The sequence below is a fragment of the Ammospiza nelsoni genome, chromosome 3 (assembly GCF_027579445.1).
Source record: "Ammospiza nelsoni isolate bAmmNel1 chromosome 3, bAmmNel1.pri, whole genome shotgun sequence".
Lineage (NCBI taxonomy): Eukaryota > Metazoa > Chordata > Aves > Passeriformes > Passerellidae > Ammospiza > Ammospiza nelsoni.
In genome coordinates this window covers 110,067,786-110,091,346 of record NC_080635.1, presented here as the reverse complement: position 1 = coordinate 110,091,346, position 23,561 = coordinate 110,067,786, and the positions used below count along the sequence as shown (strand labels likewise).

At 37.0% G+C, this 23,561-nt stretch overlaps 1 protein-coding gene across 2 annotated transcripts in view; it reads right to left on the bottom strand.

Annotated features, from left to right (window-relative positions):
- The window catches only part of SUPT3H (SPT3 homolog, SAGA and STAGA complex component), a 254,555-nt gene that overhangs the window by 45,624 nt on the left and 185,370 nt on the right, over nucleotides 1–23,561 (bottom strand). For both annotated transcript variants that reach the window (XM_059469215.1, XM_059469214.1), the window contains exons 7-11: nucleotides 10,473–10,548; nucleotides 7,718–7,830; nucleotides 6,921–7,028; nucleotides 6,259–6,447; nucleotides 3,709–3,819 (exon numbers count right to left, since the gene is read on the bottom strand). In XM_059469215.1, coding sequence (XP_059325198.1) covers nucleotides 3,709–3,819; nucleotides 6,259–6,447; nucleotides 6,921–7,028; nucleotides 7,718–7,830; nucleotides 10,473–10,548 — 597 coding nt within the window. The remainder of the gene's footprint in view (nucleotides 1–3,708; nucleotides 3,820–6,258; nucleotides 6,448–6,920; nucleotides 7,029–7,717; nucleotides 7,831–10,472; nucleotides 10,549–23,561) is intronic.

Below are 23,561 nucleotides of genomic sequence, written 5' to 3'. Positions count from 1 at the left end.
CCTGTTAATTCAACACACCCCATTTACACATGTACAAGCTGTTGAATAATGGCCACAGTCTGCCATGAGCCTGTGCAGGATTACAATTTACATTTGTGAACTCATTTTCTCTCAACTGAACATCTGAAGCACTTCATTTCAGAGTTGGCATAAACTTAAGACAAAGAAGCTTTGGAAACATTTTCTTGTTCTTTTTGCCTGTGGTCTTCCACTATTGTAGCAGACCACTTTGCTTTTCATTTCAGAGTAAAGGATCTCAGCTGTCCTTTTTGCTGGAGCTGCTCTCTTTGCTACAGCTGTTCTTGTGGTCACAAGCACTGCTTACAGGCTGTTCATGCTCCACTCACAGCTGCTCCTATCAGGACTCTAGGTAAGCACTGTGTGTTGTTCACCGAATAGATACTCTTTAAAGAATTATTTTTTTGCTACCCCAACTGTCTGAAATACATTCAAATCAAGTAACTTAAAACAATTTCTCTAGAGACATTATGCTTGTGTTCATGGTAAGAAATATCCACCTGATATTTTTGTGAACACCTTGGCATAATAAATACTATTATTTGGAAGAGTATTGGGATTATTCCTACAGGCCCAGTCAAGACTGAACATCATTTCACTATGCACTACCTCAACTTAAATGTGCACAGAAATACATACAGGTCCAGCACATGGAATTGCATTATCCCATATGATGGAGAGTTCCAAACTTCCCATTCCTGTCTTGCAAAAATACATGGTGCTATTGCTTAATATTTCTCTGATTTTTGGAAGTCTAGACCATGCTTTAAAGCAGGAAACACTGAGTATCACCCAATACTGTTTATAGAAAATATTTAGATAAAACATATGTCTAAACTACCTTAGACATGATACAATGCAGAAGGATCCAGAGTACACTTGCTGCTTTCCATTGTGGCTTGCACTTGGAGACAAAACCTAAATGCTCTAATTATGCTAGTCATTCTGACATAACTATTAAGGTCAAAATAAATGCAAAGGGATCATTTTCACTGGTTTAATGTTAGTTTTCATTTACCATATGATTATAAAACTTTCAAAGTGTTGTTTCCATCCAAACCAACATTCATCAAATGCTGCTAAAGAATAAATTGTATAGCTAACTCTTCTTCCAAAACCAACTCCTTAGGAACACTTATCACCAAATCAGATGGAAGAGAGTGACAATCATGATGAAACAGCAAAACAGGGAAAAATGTGAAAAAATATCACTGTTTGTGCTCTACAAATACATAATTATTATCTTAAGAAAACAGAAGTATATGTACTTTCATTTTCAAAAACAAAACATTCTCCTATATTTTCTTCTTACAGAAATTAAATCCAAATTCTATGTTTGGGGCTGAACTATTCACTAGCTTGAAAAACCATGAAGCTTTTTCACTCCTCAACTGTCTTTTTTAAAAAGGGAAAAAGTGACTTTCCATAAAAACTGCTGGGAAGCAATTGGCAGCTCTCTTTCTACATCATCCATCCTTGTGTAGGACAACACAACTGTTAAATTTCATTTTTCCTGTTAGAAACCCATCCCCTGGTGGTTTGGGTTCAGATATGAACTTTCTGAATGCAGCAGCCCCTTGACAACTGCCAGTCTGTTGGTTATTGCACTGATCCATAAAAATATCCCTTCTAGCTGCTTCAAAGAGTTCAGGCAGGCTTTAGATCCTTCTGATACAATTCTCCCCTCAGACACTGCAGAGAGCAGCTCAGACTTCTAATATTTTACCAAGGTTTTACACTGCCTACATGGGCTCTGTCACACAGGCCCTGCTGCTGAGATCTGAGGAAATGGCCACGCCTTATGACATAAAAATCTGCATCACTTCTGTTAATTCATTTCCTCAGGTTTGGTTACACACACACACCACCAGATGTGGCCATCATTAAATTGAATTTGTGCTGGAAATCTGCATTAATGCAGATTGCAGAGGGTACACAGTGCTCATCCACATTTGTGCCAAATTAAGACCCAGGGTTTCTGTTTGCTGCATGGACAATTGTCATTGCCAGGTCTCTCCCCAAAACTCCAATGAGGGCACTCACAGGGGAAAGGACCTAAATGCAGACTCTGCAATACCTCTCAAAATACCTTTCCTGAGCCTTTTCATTAAAAGCAGAATCACGTTACAGCTCTACAACATCTGTAGGCATCCAGAAGCTGACCCAAGATTCCCTCTTATTCTTGGCTTGTTCAGAGGGAACAAGATCTGCTCCTCTCATCAACCACGTTGACTGTAGGTAATGTTAACAAATTAAATTGTACAGTTGCACTGTTTGGGAAGTTCACAAGAGTGGAGGACATGAAAAAACCCCAACACAAACCAGGGTATTTTATTATACCTTGTGGTTGAAGAAAAAATTTGAACTTTGGTTAATAATTGACCAAAGCACTTTTAGTGAGCGTCAGGGAGGGAAGATTCACCTTTCTGCAGCTGTTTATGTGAGTGCTTTACTTTTTAAAAATAAAGTGAAATACATTCTCTGCTTTCAGAAGCTATTGCCATATACTTAACTACCACTACTACTTTTTAGCAAACTTCTGCTAAAGACATTTTTCTGTTTTGGACTGGAAATTCTATCCAACACTTTGCATGATATTAATCTAGCATTTCTGTGTGGCAATAGAAAAAGGCAAGGTTACATAAAGACAATTCATTGCAATTGTGTATTGACCATCATTAATAAATCAAACTTTCAATGCCATCTATAAACCACTGATTAGTTTTGGCACTAGGAAAATTATAACTAATAACATTATAACTTTTCTCTTCTCTTGTTCCTTACGTCTGAAATCCCACTACTTAGTTTATACTTATGGCCTTCATATACTTCTGCATTGTTTTTATGTAAATTAATTAATCCAAATTCAGAATAAATTTCTTTTCCTAAAATCTCTCAGAAATTGGAAAATTTCATTCTGATTTAGGACCTGAGGTCCTGTTTGGTGGATTTTGTTTGTTTTTTCCTATAACTATTTCTTTGACATTTACTATTTTCTAAATGCAGATATTCTGAGGTAAGCAGGATAAAAGCCAAACAGAACTGCATATGAGAAGAAAATGACCCCAATTTATGACATTGGAGATGGACTGCTTTTGCATTTTCATCAGCTGAGAATAAAGAATTTATTTGGCTGCTCTGAACAATGGATTTGCAATTTGCATAGAAAAAATGATGGCAAAACCTCAGAACCCATCAGTGTTTTACCACAAGATCAGTTCTATTACATTTCAGTGGAGGTTCAAAGTTGTCTAAAAAACCCATTCTCTTCTTTCCCCAACCGTAAATGTGTCACTTGAGAGTTCAGCATCCAATTGGAGCAGTATCTGACACCAAACTAATTTTAGAATATAAAGTGCTCTTCACCATATTGGAATACATATAATTTTAAATAACTGTAAACCTAAACTTTGGAAAAACAAAAAATTCAAGCACTAACAAAAAAGCATAATTTGTAATTGAAAGAAAATAATATTTGAAAGGAAAAAAATGGGGGTTTTTTTGTCTTTCCAAAAAGAGACAGAAATTACTAAGTTTTATTTCCCAAGAGAATTATGCCACTTTTATAAAGAAAATTACAGTCACCACAAATTGCTCTCAACAATTCCAAAGCTTCTTCATTTGACCACTTGAAAATCAGAGTTCTTTAAGATTATAAATATAACTTTTTATAACTCTGTTATTACGTACTGTGAATGGGGAAAGGGGGCCAATCTTGTGGCCGTAGCGCCGAATGGCCTCTCTGATGTGGCTGGGCTGGATGGCATCACTTTGAGCCTCCATCCCACAGGCTGCAGTGCTCTGCAACAGAAAAACACATAAATTGTTACTAAATCAAAAACACACAACAGACCTACAGTGCATAAAGTATGAAAATAAACCTTTATAAAATGGACCAATTTTTTTTTTCCTGAGGATACACATCATTGGTGCCACACACTACATCAGAGGAAAAAAGCTATTAACAAATTAAAGAGGACTTTTACATGAACTTTGCTTAAGAGACCCAAAGAACACCATGTTAGCCCTTTTAAATCTTTCACCTAGTGCTGCTCCATGTTGCAATTGCAAAGAGCGGAAAATGCTCAAACTAAAATGAAAGGGTCATATAAGTCGTACTTCAATAACCACAGAAACTATTTTTAAAACATTTCAGGCTCTTATTATGATGTCAAGGGGTGGGGAAAATATTGAACAAGCACCTGAAGTGGAAAGCAATCTGACACCAAAATCACCATTGAAGAGTATCAACTTGAAATTTGAAGCTGAAACATGTGACATAAGGGTGTTAGAAGGATACAAAAATTTTTTAATTACCTCAAAGTGACTTTATTGATTATGGACTCTCAATATGTAAAAATAAGAATTCACTGCTATTGGCAGATTGTACAATAATTTTCCTGGGATTTTAGAAGAAAAAGTTACTCTTTTCTCCTTGCTAGACAATTTGAAATATTGATTTAGGCTCCACCTAGACACAGCTGCTCGCCAGAATTCAGATGATTTAATCTAATGATGGCTGCTTGGCAATAAATGAATGAAAATTGTATTAGTAAGTACACTGAGAATGACAAAAACTTTAATTATACACTGAAGTTTAATGTACACACATCCATGGCCCCCTCATACATTCACATCATATCCTAATGCTCTCAAACTTGGGATGTTTTTTACAAAATGTTTTATTTTCAAGAGTGCTGAGTCCACTGGAGCCTGTGAGTACACACAGAATTATTCCTTTTATGATGGCAGATTTTTCTCCTGCTGATTGGCATCCATAAACGGAATATGAAACTCAAATATTTTCTGCTGGACTGGACCTTCGGGCTAAAAGTAGTATTTTTCACCAAGTTAACTTGTTTGCCACATTTATATCCAGTAGATACCTAAGTAAATTGAGTAACTCATGAGAATATTTAATTAAAACTGTGCACTTTTTGGAATATAATTATTTTCAAAGGCATTTAGTCAAACACTAAGAACTTAAAATAAACTCTCAGCATCAATAAAATATAATGCATCAAAAACTACACCTCCAGCAACATTTCTGTTCCCAGGAATCATAATGAAAATCAGCCACAGGAACAAAACATAATAAAATATAACCAAAAAAAAGGAAGAGGAAAAAGCAGAAGTCTTTCCAGGACTCACTAAAAGCTTTCTAACCACTGTATAATAAGGCCAGGAGGAAGCTGAACACTTCAGGACTATCCACAGCATTGATGACACCAGAAGGAGAAAATACATTTTTTCCACCTTATCACTGTAAAAATCACCAGTTTTACCCTGAAAATGAGTATTTTTTAATAAAACACTTGATAAAATCCCAAGTCATTTCACTGCTTTTCAGCAAAATGAGCACTGCCATCACATTTCTTCAAAACATCCCCAAGTGACCAGCACAAGTTTTTCTCTACAGTTTATTTAATCACATTGATTTCTCTTGTGAGTTTTAGGTACATATATCCCTCTCAGAACACCAACACTCTGCAACAGCAGACAAGAATTGTAACACATATTGCATACTCTGAATATGAGACATCGCTGCTTTATGGAAAGCCAACAAATATTTAGCTTGAATGCAAACAACTGGTATAAAAAAGAAGCAAGTCAGGCAAAGTTGTTAAAAGCAAGGGTGGCAGTCACCTCAGGCTGCTGGGATCAGAAGGATCACAAGCACCTCTTTGCCTATTTTGCTTGTATTTTGACCCTTAAAACCTGAGCTTGCTGCCCCTGTCAGAGAAGGGGATGATATCTGTGGTGGTGACAATTGCTGTACCTGTAGAGAAGCAGGTTATCTTAGAAGCAGCAGTTGTCACCTTAACAAAATTCAGTTTGCAGACATTATTAGGAAAATTTAGCATAATTCTGATAGAAAAAAACACCAATCCACACATTTGGCCCTACAATAACAATGGCCATTAATATGTGATATAGGTTTAAATTAATATTTAAGACAACACACATTATTTACTGTGAGGATGGTGAGGCCCTGGCAGAGGTTGCCCAGAGAAGCTGTGGGTGCCCCATCCCTGGAAGTGTTCAAGGCCAGGCTGGATGGGGCTTGGAGCAACCAGGTCTCGTGGAAGGTGTCCCTGCCCATAGCACGGGGTGGGAACTGGATCATCTTTAAGGTCCCTTCCAACCCAAACATTCTTTGATTCTGTGATGATTTCCTGAGAATGTTTGGGGTTTTTTATATTTTTTATTTTCCCCCCCCCAGGATTGTGCACCAAATACCTTTTTTCTTTTCCTTTGTTTGGATTTGGTGGAGTCTTGTCCAATTCCACCATTCCCCAAGGCTCCTGAGGGGGCTTTCCCAAGGTGTTGCTGCCCTGCTGATGCTGGTGGGGTGGGTGTAGGGGGTGGTGTGTTCTCAGGGGAGTCAAGACTGGTCTTCACACTCGCAGACTGCCCTAAGAGGTGGGGCTGTAAAAGCAAAATGTCAAACAGCCACAATAGAAGCAAATCACAAATAAACCCCACCCCATCTATTTCCTTCTCATATTCCCTGTTGGAAAAGATGCAATACAGAATTTGGTTTTTTCATTCTAGAAGTTACTATGATATCTGTGTAATATCAATGCGTGCAACATACTACTTAATGCATTTGCCATTTTTGAAAAATTTAATCTCCAAATCTGCAACAGAGCCTTGAACACAGAGAGAAAAAATTTTCACCTAGGAAAAAAGGATTTTTATTTGATTATAAAGGCTTTACTGAGAATTTAACATTTAGAATTATAATTTAATATCTTTCCATCTAAATCCATGACTTCAAAGTTCATAAACTCCATAACAGAAGTCTGTACCAATACCACATCCAATAATGACAGCTTTAGAAGAAAATACATTTACAAGCAAAACATAAAATGCATTAATATGTGAAAAAGCAAGTTTACCTCAGTAGAGTTGTGGTACTGTATGAAGGTGGCAGATATGGCATGACTGAATGGGTCACCAGCTTTTGGAGTCATGTCCTGTTTAACCAAAAGGGCCAAGTCCACCAGCTGGAGGGGTAAAACAGGTGGGGTTACTGACATGGTACTAAAATGACATTGTAACAATGGCAGAGTGAGGGTTGTGGGTTGAAGCAGAATATTCTCAGTGTTTCTCAGATGAAAATAAAGTTATTCACATATTTCAGCCTAAAGAGCCTTTCTCTTCCACTTCTGTAAATATATGGAGCAATCTATCTACCCAAGAGGGCTCGGCTTGGCACTAAGGTAACATTTTTTTTTCCAGGAAATCCTTCTTTCTAATCCAGTTGTGCAATGGGATTGAATGAGCCTCAGTGCACTGCCAAAGGTCACATAGCAAAGTGTGTGGTTTCAGTTTGGACTTGAAAAAGGTTCGTGCTGGACTCCCCTCTCTCCTGCAGTCATTATAAAACATTTCTGTTTGTGCATGAGATGGATGAACACAGCACAGCACACATCTGTCACACAGCAAATTGAAAGAGCCTGGATTTTTGAGCTGGTCTCATGGAAAGTGTCCCTGCCCATAGCTGGAGGCTGGAACTGGATAAGCCTTAAGGTCCCTTCCAACCCAAACCACCCCATGACTCCATGAATCCAGCGAGCTTGGAGAGCTGAAGGAGTGACTGTATTCCTGAAGGGGCTGACAACCCAGACCCTGAATCTGAAGTACCTCCAAGAGTAATTAATTCATTTTCACTGGAGTTCCATCAGTCCCTTACCTGGGCCACAGTCTCATATGCTAAATATGCCAAAATCTCCATTGCAACTGCATTTGGCTTTATTTCCATACTGCTACAGTCCAGCCAGTCACGAAACTTGGATGCTTTCTTTGCTGTCAAAAGTCAAAACCAAAGGGGAAAAAGAAAAGTTAATGACAGATAGGCCAAAATAATCCATTTTTTAGGGTCACAGAAATACTGCAAAACTCTAGCAATTAGTGTGAACGTGATTTGATTGGCCAAAGAAGGAATTCTCAAAATGGAACTAGTGGGGAAAGACTGCTATTTCATACATTTTGGAGACCCATAAGCACATGGAATAAAGAGAAAAAAACAAGATAATTGATCACACAGGAGATTTCAGAACAAGGAAGGGTCAACTTCAGAGAAGCATGGACCAGACTAACTTGCTTTAGAATATATTACTGTAAAATAAACAAAATTATTGCATCACATCTTTGATGAATTAAAAAACACTAGAAGAAATCAACACAAATGTGAGTCCAGATAAAATTGACATAATTGTATTAAATATAGCAAAGACACATGAAGGACAGAAGAACTTGGAAGTCCTGGTGTTAACTTTACAGGGCTGAGATGCTCACGAGTGAGCCAAAATTATTTGTACAAAAGTGTTTTGTAAGTGTGCTTCGGATACACATAAATAAGGATAGATGTAAAATTAACATTCATACAAGAACTTCACACTGGTAATGGGTGAGATTGATTCAGAAAAAGGGCAGCAAAATACATGGGATACTGAAATTTAGTATTTGCTTGGAGAGTAAGAGGAAGGAAAAAAGAAGATGATCTTGCTTAGGTCAGTGGTGGACAAGATGATCATAGAAATCTGTGGACATAAAGGAGCTACTGAGATAGAGATCTTAATGAGGGCTGTTTGTGAGACAGGACAACCAAAACAAAGTAAATACAAGGTGGAAAAATCATCTGCAGGAGCACGCAACAACTCTTTGAAAAAGAATTTTCAATCAGGATTAAAAAGCTACAGACAAGTCAGGTGTTAAACAGAAAAAAGGTCAATGGAAGGCTACATTGCATCACTAAAGAAAGAAAAACAAACAAACAAACAAAAATAAAAAGGAATAAACACGAGAAGTGTGAAGGTGATAAAATGATCAAAAAATGTTCCCTAGAATTTAGGTTTGCAATTCTATAGTACTTGATCCTTTGAGGGACCTTTTCTTTTGCCTGTCTTTAAAAGTGCAGAAATATCTGGAGCTGTGATTATTTTTATATATATATTTAGAACAGGTTTCTTGAAGTCCCTTCCAGGTTCATTCTCTTGTGACAGAGTTTTTATGGGCTTCTATTACAGCAATACACTTTGTTAAATGTAGTAACACAATCAATTTTTACTGAAATAAACAAGTAAAAAAAGCCTTTGGACAAATATTCTCCATGGCCTTCAGTATGTTCTGTCTAATTGAGCTCATTTTGTGGAATTGAATTTGTGCCCATGTCTCTCTTGGTACTATTTTCTAACCACTGTAATTCTCTTTTTCTTTAATGACATTAAATGTCAGTGAAAAAGAACCATATAGACATGGTCATTTAAAAACACTGTGAAAATAACACTGAGATATTTTTACAGATCACAATCTCTTGGTCAGTAACATTCTATTTTATTTTGAAAATTTAAGATTTTTATTTGTTTTGTCTCCATATGGCAATTTTGGGGTTTTAAAAATGACTTTATCACAAACCTCTCATTTCCTGAAGTCACCCTAATCTGAAGTATCATTTATTTAATGGTTCACAGATGTGTGATGCCAAATTACAACTGAACATAAAAAACATACTGAATTAGAAAAAGAAATGCTTACAAAACATGTTTTCGTACGTTTGCTGACGTTTGCTGATGGAGAACAGTATCTCAAATGCGTCATTTATTCACCATAAATGAGTCACTTTTTCTTTGAATTTAAAAGGAAGAACAAGATAAGGTCTCCTTCAATGACACCACTGTGTTCAAGTCTGTGTTGTAGGATCATGTGCTGTTTTGTCAGGATTTTTACTGGCTCATTCACTCCTTTTCTCTGACATTTGACCTAAAACCTTAGTCATCACTTAACCACTTCTGTAATGATGTTTTACTACAGGATCAAGCCCATTAATTTACAGCTCATTATAGTTGTGGCCCACAAGTACTTCTAGTAAGTTGGTTTTCAGTGCTAGTAAAGCCCTAATTCTGTCATCATGTTATTAGTGTTGGAATGGCGTATACTGATGAACTTGGCTAATGGTGAATAAATTCCACAGCAGGAGCTTACAGCTTAAAATAGAAAAGACTCTTTAGTGAGTTCTTTGTGTCTCTGCGGATCGGGAAATAAAAGCAAAACTTGCTGCTCTTCTCTAATTTTAGAGGCATTCCAAAAATCCTGCAGCCATGAAACTTTGCTAATGTGCTGACTTTAGCACCACCACGACAGACTTTGGGCAAGTGTGGTTTTAATCCATTAGCTCCTCACCAGTCCTGTCTTTGCAGTCATCCCCACCAGCTCAGTATTTGAGCACATAGAAAGCTTGGTAAATATTCAAATAAAATACTCTGCCTGACGGCCTGAAACTGTGCTAAATTAACTGTTCCCAGGAGTTACAGAGACAAAGAATTTAAAGTTTTATGACTGTGGATGAAACAAAAGCGCTTTCAAAAAACATGAGGTTCTGGTGTGCTCACTATTAAATGAAATAATAATCAAACATCTTAAGATAGTGCAGCCATTATAATACTTACAAAAACTCAATTGCCGACTTTCACAGAATTCTGCGTACTGGACTGAGTCCATGGCTCGTGTTTGTCTTTCTGCTCTCTGAGAAAAGAGTAAAAGTACATGATGTACCTTATTCCAACAACACTGCATTCCACAACAGAAATTATAGCACCAAGAGCCCTTGCCACAACCTTGAAGCAACCCTCCCAAATTAAACATGCATTGAACAAGTCAAGATGCAGAAATATAAACCACAGATGGGTTATTAGTCTTGTGAGTTAAATTTCCCAGAGGAGAGTGTCAATTGCTATTTTCAAAACCTGCCTGCACACTGCTCACCCAGCCCAGTGGTGAGAGCTGAGAGGAGAGAGGTACTGAGCACTGCTGCCCTGATCAAGATGCACATTTAAACTGAAGCACACGAGTATTCTGCCTGTGTGTTTACAGATGACCAGAAAAGTAAAATGTTCTCCTGGACTGAAGCCAACACGTTCTGCACTGAGCAGAACTGAACCTGTGTGATTCTAAATTGTGAAATTAATAAATTCCATCACACTGATGTGCCAGACAGAGAGGGGCATTGAAGTGTCCCTTCCCACCCTCAGTACACAGTAATAAATAAATGGTGCGTGTGTCTGTTGTTTTTTGGTTTTTTTTGCACTCTCAATTTATGTTTCAATTTTCATACTTCTGAATACTTCAGGAAAAGAAAGGAAATTAGATTGAATTAGAGCTCGTGGGAGAAAAAATATCTTCAAATGTTTACTACTGCATTTAAGAATGTATTTCACATGGAGTTCAGTGACAAGCAAAAGAATGCATCTCAAAAGAGTCAAGTTACAAAACCAAAAACACTATGCACACCATCCCCTCCACATATACAGGATGCTGTAATTGAATCATGGTTGAAGCAGCTCTGAAGTCCATGGTTATGTCTGAGCAGGTACTTGAGTTCTGTTTAATTCAACAGAGCAGGGGTGATTTTCACAAGGTAAAGATCTGGTCTTCACAAGAGATTAAACCCTTCATGCATCAGAGAGGGGAAGCTGTAGTTAAGATTAAAAAGAAGGATTGTCCCTTTCAGAAGCAGACAGCTTAGTCCAATCTCTCAGTCCAGCACATTGTTTTAAACAACAAGGAAAGGAATAAAAGTATCTTCCAAAGTAATTCAATTAATAAATCATCACACCTGAGCTATCACTACAAAGTGGTGTCAGGAGGGGCTGACGGCACAGAGACTCTGCTTGTGCAGTGAGCCCAAGAAGCTCAAGAAACCACGAACAAAGAATGAAAAGTACAGGTATGCTCACACCCAGGACAAAAACACAAGGGAAAAACCACAACATAGAGACACGAAATTTCACACTCTGAACAATTTTACATCTGATGAAATCAAAATCACAGAGTTCTGAGTTCTTCAATCTGATTTAATAGAAAACAATAGGGCTATTGGTAAGTAAGTGTGTATATATATATACATATATATATGTCTCCCTGCTATACAACCTGGCAGCTCTCAAATCAGGGGAAAAAGCAATTAAATAAAATTAGCACTTAAAATTCACAGTTTCTCTCTCTATTCTATGCCTTTTAGGTCACTCTCCTACAACCATCCAACCCTTCAATTAGGAGATTGGCTTCACAGTCAACACATTCAGTTTAGCTGTAAACTAAACCCCAAGCTGAATAAAAACCAGGAATACACCTGGATTGTCCTTTCATTTCTTCTCTACCCAGTCAATAATTTCAACTATATTTGAGTCTTTAGTCAACATGGTAGAAATTTTTCTACTCAGGCATTTTCCACTTCATCTATGCATGGCTCTGGCAAACTGACTACATTTTTAGGAGCTGCCATTTCATATTACTAAAAATTTTCAGTTAATCCATTCCAACAAGATGTTAAGTATAAATTGAGTTTTTATTCCTTTAAAAATAATTTTCACAATCCATGCTGTAACTTCAACCCATTACAGAACGCAACTTTGCCCCAGCTATACTTTTGAAAACAGAAGGCACCACCAAGATAATCTAATCTGAACTTCTGCATAGCACAGGACACTTCTCACATAATATATCCTACAAACAGCAGTCCTAGAATTCTTCATGTAATTTACTTTATGCTTTATAAAAGCCTCTAATTTGGGGTTTAATTTTTCACATATTTAAGAGATATCTTCTTTAATTAATTTTAAAAACTAGGTTTTTTTGCAATGTCGTTTAAATTCTGTAATCCTTTTTTTCCCTGTTGCCACTTACGTGTTAAGCCATTGGCTATTACCCTTCACATCCAGCCCTCCCAGGGATTTAAAACCCCTTGAAACAACAATGAAGGCATGGAAAAACAAAATCATATGACATGGTAATGTGAGGAATTATTCTTTAAAGTCCTACCTGAGATGATAAAAAACCCCCAACATGTAGAAATTTGGCAAGGATACTTTAACTTTCACAGGCATCCCATAACGTAATATGGAAACAGCAAAACCAGATTAATTCCAAAAGCAGTTATGTCAAATTAAATGATTCAGCAATGGCTACTCTCAGCAAATAGACCTCAATGCTCTGAAAAAGCAGACTGTCAAAGGCTACAGGTTTCATTATAAGTATTACAAGTTTCTTTTTAAATGAAGAATCTCAAAGGTTTGTTAAAAGAAAGGTGCTGCTGAGGGATTTTTCCAACAGGAAGTTCATTTCTCTCTACAAATTGTATACAGTAGTTGTCTAAACACTGGATTTAATGATGTTCGTATATATTAATTAAATACTTTCAATTGCTTTCTCTCTCTAAAAATATTTTTATTTAGCAAAATTACTTTCATATATGTGAAATAAAATTCTTTTCTTCCTTCAATTCTTTCTTTAAAATAATTCTTTCTTAAAGGTGGATTCCAGTATGATGCTGTAAATCGCCACCAAATAAAATCATGTTTGTCATAAATAACTAGACTTTACTTTTTTTCCTAATTCACTTTAACAAAAGAACCCTCACATGATGTCATGGAACCTCCCAGTTTGAAGGATAAAGACAGACATTCTTTCAGTCCTCCCAGTTTTAGAATGGTCTCTAAATAACCATCAAATGCAGCAGAAATGAACAGATGAGTGGCACAGCTGGGTCATCTTTTAGGAAACACCAACCCAAAGACAAGATCTTTTTCCTCTTCATTTCTCAAGACCACAAGCAGTATTTTATTTTTTTTCTCCTATATCATCCCTGCTTCGAAAAATTAAGCAGATATGACAAATGGCAGCAATGACACTGCTCAACTGGTTTATCAAAAGAATTAAAAATATATAGTTTTAACTCCCTCTCTAGTAGTACTAGTCACTCTAAGCAGTTAAGAGGCTGAGTTATGTGCTGTACTGCAAAGTTAAAATACTTTGCATGCTTTCCTTGGAACATGCTGAAGGATGCAGGAGATAGGACCTGGCACAGTAAACGTCTGCTTAGTCTTCCAAAAATGTGATGCATTATATCTTCCTTTCAGCATAAAGAACTAAAAAGGGAAAGGAAAGAAAAAGGTAAAGAGTTGCACGCTGTCACCTACCATCCAGGATGAAAAATAATCTTATTTTTATTCCGTTTTGAAGCTTTCACACTTGACATACAAAGCTCTTTGTGTGGGGGGAAGAAGGCAGGAGGCCAAATGTTAACTTGCTCACCGACTGCTCTGTGTTTGGAGGAATTGTGCCCAGGAGCTGCTAAGCTGGAACATTTGAAAAACATATGTGGCACGGCTGGACACCCCTGTGCTTGGCAGCAGTGTTGGGATGAAGGTGCTGTCTTCCCAAACCCTCACATACTCATCTTGTGGAGTGATTCCTGATTCCCTCTGCTCAAGAACTCTCATTGTGACCCAATCACGGTTCCAAAGGAGCCAGGTCGCTACCCCAGGGAAAACCAAAGCTGCCCTGCAAGGGCTGATATTGCCAGAATAGAATGGTAAATAATTTTTTATTATTATTATTTGGACTGGAGAATAACAGGGCACTGTGTGCTGTGCCTGACAGCTCTGGGGTAGGAGGACAAAAACTGCAGGGTGGTCAAGGCCTGGACTGTTGTAGGGCATTGGAGATGATCCAAGGGTTGGAGCACCTTTCCTATGGAGCCAGGCTGGGAGAGCTGGGGGTGCTCAGCCTGGAGAAGAGAAGGATCCAGGGAGAGCTCAGAGACCTCTCCAGTGCCTAAAGGGGCTCCAGGAGAGCTGGAGAGGGACTTGCGACAAGGGATGGAGTCACTGACACAGGGAGGGTTAGATGGGATATTGGGAAGAAATTCCTCCTGCGAGGGTGGTGAGGCTCTGGCACAGGGTGCCCAGAGAAGCTGTGGCTGCCCCATCCTTAGAAGTATCCAAGGCCAGGTTGAGCAGCCTGGGAAAATGTCCCTGCCCATGGCAGGGGGTTGGAATGAAATGATATTTTAAGGCCTCTTCCAACCCAAATCATTCTGTGATTCTGTGAAAAATTACCTAGATTAAAAAAAACAAACAAAACCAAGCCAAACCAAACCAAACCAAACCAAACCAAACCAAACCAAACCAACAACCAAAAAACCCAAAAAAACCAACCCCAAAACCTGAAAAAAAAAGCAAAAGCTAGCTCAACATTGAAGTATTTAAAAAATATGCTGAAAACACATTTTTAGTCTTCTGAATTTTGACATTATCTGAGGATTATCACTATCTGAAGGCTTCTGTTACATAGAGGAAAAAGGGCTGAGAATCCCTTGAATTGGTAAGTAAAGAATAAAAAAGGGAGGTTTAAGAGTAAGCATTTTTGAAGTCTAAGCTTACTCAGAGTTTTATACAGAAAATAAAAATGTCATTTGGGGAAAGATCAATAGGTGTTGTAATGTAATACTTGATTTGGCTATAAAGTACACACATCCAGGGGTTTTTTACCCATCTCTTACAGAACATACCATACATTCTGTAGCAGCCATTAAACTGAACAAATCTGCATAGCAACTTAGGGGCTTTGATTTCATAAAGGCTTTGAGTGCCCATGTGATTAGAACAATGTTCCCAATATTAGAAGAAAAGATGAGGTGTTTTTCTGGTAGACCAAGCTGATCTCAATTTTAATGCATTTTCACAGTAAAAATAGTTTTGCTTTTTTCTTCACAGTATTATTAGTAAAATTCCCTACAATAAACAGAGTTTAGGACCTTAAAATTATTAAATTTTACAGAGATTTTAAGGATCTACAACTGTAAATGACAAGAAGAAAAGGGTGAATTATTAAATATTAAATATTAATTGAAATATACTTTTAAATAATAATCTTCCGTATAGAATTTCTGTCCAGAGACAAAATATGGAATTTACTTGAAGAACTGAAGACCTAATTAGTCATCTAAAGTCTTTTTATTGTAAAAAAGACATTAGACACGTTCAGTGAGTAACTTAATCCTGAACTCAGTGTTTAAAATGTGGAAAAGAATGACATCTATGAATTTGTCTGAAGTTCATCAGCTGTGGCCCGAGGGATGCTGGATTAGCTCTACTCTGCACAGCTCAGGCATCCTCAGAAAGCCAAATAAATCCACCTGTGATGAGTGAGGGGTGAGCACCACCAGCATCAACAGGGCAACACCTTCCATTTGAGGGCCAAGCAAGGGCCAAGAGTAAAGAATGACTCGGTAAATTCAGTTCCTGCTCTGATCTCCAAGCAATTCAAGACTAAACAAGGGCAACTTTGTGCCCAGCTGAAAGTTAACTCCATTCATCTCCCTGGAACTATGGAACACGTAATCCAGCAAAGTATCTGCAAATAAGTGGGGGGAAGGGAGCTGGCAGGACTATTTAAGATTATGTAAAAATTTCAAGGGAATTATGAAGAAAGAAAGCAAATGAAATTGCACAGACAATAACAAAATGAATGGATTAATTCCCAGCAGTCATGATCTCATTGCTTAAGGAATAAATAAAACTGACCTCCTGATAGGGACTCACTGCCCCTGTAACACTCTGCCCTTGAACATATGCAAAATCTACACATACAGTATTTATTTGAACCAGTTTCATATCATATCCAAATTCCTTGTCTAAATTTATTACTGATAGTCTGAAATGTAGGGCAGGAACCTGGAAACAAAACATTTCCATTTCATGGAATACCTTTGATTTCTACAGGAAAATATTTTTTTCTTCTATAATATGCATCATCATGAATTTTGTAAAACTATGTGTTAAATTTATGGCTATCTTCTGTCAGTGCTTTCCAAAAAACATAAAATAATTTTGGATAAACTATGCTACCAAATGAAAAAACTTATGTGAGATATATTGATATATTAATATATCAAGACTACTGACTTCCCTCACTTTTCTGGTTGAGAACATTGTAGCACTTTCCTGTGGTTTCCATCTGGCTGTACATCAAAAACTTTACATACCATATTAATATGAGGATACCTTTATATCTTCTGGATAGCATTCCTCTGAAACCTTACCCTGCCTCTGTATCCATTCATGAATGAGGTTCATATAAAGCACCTCACCAGTAAATCTTGCAGTCACCAAAACAGGGATCACTGCAAGGTGTGGGAGACACAGACAGCAAAGCAGCCTCTTTTGCATCTTGAGCTTTAATTTTTTTGTATTAGTGGCAGCCAAAATCAGCCATCACATTCTATTTTTTTAATATTTCCTTTAGCTGGCACACTGTTTGGAGTTGTGGCCAGAAACTCAAGGAGTGCCTTTGCCCCAGGGCTATTCATGGGGCAAAATACAGGCAAAACACACCTCACACACTTCCTCACCATCCTGGGTGTGGGAGAGATCTGTGAGATTCAGTCCTGCTCCTACAGATCCAAATGGAATGGCAGGAGGTGAAGGGGGTTGTTTCAGCCCAAATTTAACCTGGCAATCAATCCTAGACATACTCACTTCAAGTGAAACTCAATTCCCAGACATATTCTATCTGTTCACTCAGCTAAAACATAGCCAGAATTACCCAATTTAGAGCCACGACTTGTTCAGAAACACATTCAGTAAAGTTTGTAAACTGAGCAGTAGGGAAGTTTGGGAACAGCTGGGGACCAGCCCCCTCTCCCTCACTGGCTTTAACTGGTAAATGCAAATCAAAGAATAAACCTAATTAAAAAAAATGCATGGCAAAACTCTACCCTGTTAATAGCCACCATCAATACATCTTTCTAAAAAGACTTCTGATTGTTTCACTAATGTTAAATTAGAAATGAAAGGAAGTCTTCAAGAGAATTTTCTCACATCCTTTAAGTTGAAAAGGAAGTGAACCCAAGGTACATATTAGTAAGAAGCATTTGTGATGAAATTCATTGTCCTGTAAGGTTAACTCTGTTAATTAGGTCTGTTGACAGAGACTGTGAAACCCCTCCTGAAACTTCACTTTAAAAAGAGGATCATAAGAAGATTAAGAAAATTTTGACTGAAGGAAAGAAGAGTAAGTTTCAGACCATATGAAATATATATATTCTTTTGAATTATCTTATTTTTAATAATTATAATTCTGTCTTTTCCCTTGGTCTTAATAAAATAGACTTGTATTCATTCCCAATTGAACAACCAGTTCTCACAGTGCCTGCCTTTCTTTTGTCATCCTGCACAAGAATAATTGTAATTATTCTTGTGCAGGAGATTCACAAGCAATATAATGCTACAGACATATCCATGCAGGCATGCTTGGCAGGTGATGCTCTTTTAGAGAATGAAAAAGGTTTATAATTAATGGGGGGGTTTTTTTGAGTTACGTTGCTTCTTCAAGGTTTTTTTTAAAGACTAATTTCCAAAATAATGGCAAAACATACACACACAAATTAAAAAGACACAAAGTTTTTGCTATATTTATAAGTAATTTGGTGTGCAGTATAGCAATCCACTTGTTAAGGCAAGATTGGGTCCTACAACTTAGAGGTGAAGTCCTGATTCTGTAGTGTCCCTTGCAATGTTTCAATTAACATCAATATCTGTAGGGTGCCACCCTACAAACACCTCCCCCAATTTAAGGTTGCACATAGAATACATGAATAAACAGTTTAGCTCAGCCATTTTCCACGACAAGTCCAAGTCTATCAACTTTTATAATGAAATTGTGTAAGTGTATTCATGAATGTCTGAGAGGAAAACATAAAAATTAATTAATTAAACCTAAAGCACATGGTACCGAATACTCATAGATGTTCCCTCTTTGGCGTATGACTGAAGAATGCAAAATTACTTGGATTTATTTTGTGTGGTAGAGTCTGCTGTAACCAGAGAACAATACAGAGTGGTACTCAAAAATGTATTGCTTCCTTAACACCAGAAGCACAGAGACATTTCTCAACTTGTGGTATTTACACCACTGACTCTAATTCTGTGGTTGGGGCTGGAGTCTTTTGGAAAAGCCTTTCTAATTTGATAATTGCAAGACATGGAACTCCAGATAAAAATCACATCACGAAATTCAGGGAATAAATGAGTCATACACTGAGCTAAAGAGGAAATGCTTCCCCTAGAAAAACAGTGACCAGGAGGAATTGCTTGAGATGTGCATGTGTCCAGTAAAAGGAGGATGTGGACTTGCTGGAACAGTTCCAGAGGAAGAGATGAAGATGCTCAGAGGGCTGGAGCACATTTCCTATGGAGCCAGGCTGGGAGAGATGGGGGTGTCCAGCCTAGAGAAGAGAAGGCTCCAGGGGGAGCCTCTTCAGAGTCTAAAGGGGATCCAAGAGAGCTGGAGAAGGACTTGGGACAAGGGATGGAGGGACAGGACGAGGGGGAATGGCTTCCTACAGACCGTGGTAAGGGTAAGATGGGATATTAGGATGGAATTCTTCCCTGTGACAGTTGTGAGGCAACTGGCATAGGCTGTGCAGAGAAGCTGTGGCTGCCACATCCATGGAAGTGTCCAAGGCCAGGTTGGATGGCCCTTGGAGTAACCTGGGATAGTGGAAGGTGTCCCTGCCATGGCAGGGGGTTGGAAATAGAAGATCTTTGTGATTCTGTGATTTCTCAAAGTAATTTATAACAGAGAGATGTCTCAGCTCTACTGGCTGAAACTGGCTGTTCTTTGAACAGCCTTTTGAACAGTTCACACTTCCTGACCTAAAAGAGAACCAGACTCAAAATTCAGAACTCCTTCCTGGGTTCTGCTACTAATTTGACATCCAAGCATGGCTGAGTGCAAATGAAGGCTGAATTAATAATATTTAAGGCTCATTTCAAAGATGACATTTTATTTGATTGATCCTAAAGCAGCACAAAGCCTGTGTGTGGGTGATGCCACAACGCACCATAGCTGTGTGTTCCCAGCTTGCACAGTCAAACCTCACAATGTGCCAGGCATGATGAGTAAGGAAAGGAGACACTAAAAATTGCTGTCTGAAGTGATGGGCTTTGAACAAAAGCATTATGCTCTTTCTGCTTTTAATTGGGGCTCCCGTCACTGAGAACAGAACTTGGTTCGATGTGAATATTTCCTTTGTCAAAAATTAATTGAAATATTGAATATTGTTATTTTTTTAACTACGCAGAAAATTCTATGCTGCTATTCATTATTGTTTCTTAATTTCTTTAAATACAAATTTGTCTTCATAGTAGCCTTATGAGAATTATCTCCACTATATACATAAGAAATAGAATCATAATAAGATCATTTTCCCAAAGGCACTTCGTTTAATTGGCAAATGCTTGTTTTTTGCACCCTACTTTCTCTTTTCTCTTTCTAATGTTAGAGAGAAAAAAGGAAAACATGAAGATTCTGGGGTTTAACAACATGGTTTAGCATTTGGAATTAGCTAATATAAACCATCAGCTAATTTGACTAATTTGGAACAATCTATTTAGTTAGTCTCTTACACCGTGCCCATTGATAAATATACCACAAAATTATTAAGCGTTTACATAAAACCAAAGAAACATATGCTCTCATTAATTCAAAACAATCCTCACCATCCAAAGCTACTAGAGGAGTTCTCTTATAAAATATCTCTGTTCCCTTCTTTGGAAAATAACCAGAAAAACTAAAAGAAAAAAAAAAATTAATGCATGTAACTTTTTTAGCAATACCTAAACTAGTTACATCACATTTTGCATCAGAAGCAGAACTGAAGCCTTTCAATGAAGCTTTAGTGATATATTATTTAAAAGCAGAAAATTCAAGATTTTAATTCATGAACACAGATTTTGTTAGTTTGGCTAAGATTGGAGGATGAAAGTCAAAGTAAAACTTTGACTGGTAAAAAACTACAAAAGTGCAGGCTGACATTCTGTTACAGAAATAGTAAAGTAGCAAACACAGTTTTTTAATAGTGACCTCCCCATGAATTTTCTCTTAAATAATCTCACCCATTTCATGGCAAAAAAACCCAAAAAGTTATTTGGGGAGCCTCACTGAAGGCATCCCAACTCACCTTTGAGAGAATAAATGTTTCTGCATATCTTGGACTCTTGCTCTGCCCCCCCAGCATCACTTCCTACTACAGACCCTTCACACATTTATTAAAATGAGGTACCATGACAACAGTTTTGATGCAAATCTCTTTTTTTTAAAGTTCTGAGATGAGGGGAAGGAGAGCAAAGAGCATCTACTGTATATGGGTTCATTACCATTAGCTTCACTGATAGTTTATCCTGTTTCCTAATGAAAGCAAAAAACCCCCACCATGTCTCTATTAAAAAGCCATCAGATTTGGTATCCTGGTGACACTGTAAAGAGCACATTATGTGGGAAAACAAAATAAACATTTACCCTGGCAAATGGAAGTGAATTTGGGTTTTGACATACTTGGCAGGAAGGTAGAATTATATTCATGTCAAGTATGCAGAAAAACTAATATAATATTTAAATATTTGCTTAAGTAATATAGAATTTAAACCAATGTTACATTAGAAGTAACATTTCTGTGAAATATTTTAAAGTTTTTTAGTATTGGACATGCCATGAAAATAATACTTTCAGCTGAAATTTCAGCCTTCTGCAGCCTTTGTTACATTCTCCCTTCACTTGTAAGGTGGGAAAGAGTCCTCATCTTCCACTGACAAGTTTTTATTTATATTTCCAAGACAAAGGCAGTTCTTGTGCTGATGGTTTAAACTGATAATGAATCTATGCAGCTTTCCAAAGAAACAACCCTGGAGAATCTGAATTTTACAAATATTGATATAATGAGCTAATGTTAACACCACCTCAGCTCAACCCTACAGCAGACTTCTACTGTTCCATACATGTGTGTGATTATTCTAAACATCCTTTACTTTGCAACAAGACTTGATTCAGTGAAGACAGATCTTCATATCCCTCAGAAAGTACCTGAATGCCAGTGACCTCTGAAATTCTCAATTACACTTAATAATGTTGCATTAATTAATAAATAGAGCTGGCTATGGGGTGCTAGTTTTAGTTCCAAAAGTAAGGATTTTGATGTACTGTCTCAATATACAACTACTGGACTTTCCTCTTTCTAAATCTGAATTCATATTAGGTGCACATACCAACAAAAATAACTTTTACCAGTGCATCACAACTATAATTATGAAATTTCACATAGAATATTCTGATTTACTAAGAGTATTTAAAAATATTTATGATTCTACAGTTTATTCAATTTCTTTCATTTATTCTATCTATGACTCCATAACTTAAGAAAAAGCTTTGCCTAATTTTACCTTGTTTGGAGGCACAAGCATAATTTAAATATATCTTGAAACATTTTAAAATTGCCATAATATTATAAAACTCAAAGTAACAGCACCAGTCTTCAGTGTAATTACACACTGTAGAATTACATTAATTTAATGTAACTTTATATAATAACTTTAATAACTTTAAAATAATTAATTTAAATGAAAAGTGATTTGTAAATTTAATTATGAGTTATTAAACTAACTGCTGGAATTTTCAGTTTTCCTAAATCAGCACAGCCCCTCTGAGCCTCATCATAGAAGTCACTGCTTTATTTCTAATCATCAATTAAAAGTGTCATAAAGAGTATTCAGACTGTCAGAAAAAAAAAAAAAAAAAAAAAGGAAATTTGGGGGATTTTAGTTTTCTTCTTTCTAAATTGCAGTGTCTGATACACAATTTTTTATGCTGCAATAATAATGGCTCTTGTATACAATATTCATTCAATCAGTCTGTTACAGAAATAAACATCAGGACACAATTCCCTCACATATTCTTAAAATTGCTTACAGTGAAAAGAATCCCTTCCAAAGGAGTTAGCACCTTTCAATTCAGCATGCAAAATATTTAGTCAATTCCAGAAGGGGAAAAGAGATCCCATATAGAAAGAATTCTTCTTTTTTATTTTTTGGTTCTACTTTTATGCTACAGTTGGGTTTTAGAAGGCAGAAAGGTTTGAATTCAAGAACTTTGCAAGAGTTCCTCCTGAAAGAAAAGCCTTGGCTTTAATTCCTGTTCAAAATGAGCTGTATAAATATTAAATATATGCCACATTTAAGATTGATATTCCTATTGATGGTCACTGAAAGCTTTGTAAATTTAATGTGAAAACGAAAATAATTTAGTTTTTGAGATGTCAAAACCTGTTCACATTTCTAGGGATTTACGACACCAATTTAGATTTTTCCTGGACATCTAGGCTAACTGAAATGGAGGATTAGGGAGTTTTAGGGAGGTGGAGAGGTTCCAAAGTGTACCAAAGATCTATGAAAAAAAAAGAAAAATTTAAATGCAGCAAAATGTAAAAACCGTTTTCAGTTCAAAATATTATAATTAAAAATTAGGATGCAAAGAACAGTATCTTTAATACCAAGATTCTGAGGCACAGCTTGGAAGGTTGAAGTGTATTTAGAATTAAAGGTGTAGGAAAACAAACAGCCATGGTCTGGCATCAATTACTTGACTGTGCTGTTAGAAGCTCCTATAGACTCTCATGCTATCACACATCCTGGAGACAAATTACCCTTCAATGGTGGTATCTTGAATTTCTCAGGGTTTCTGAATTTTTCTGATTTTTTTTGAGTCAAATTTAGCATCTCTCAAACATGCCAATGCCTCTGCAGCATTTTTGTCTCTTCTTTTAAAATAAAGATCAGGGTACCAGGGCTGGCAAGGCACAAGAGCCATCTCACCAATGCATTCCCCTAAATTCTGGAAGCAGAAACCAGATCTCCAGTCTTGAG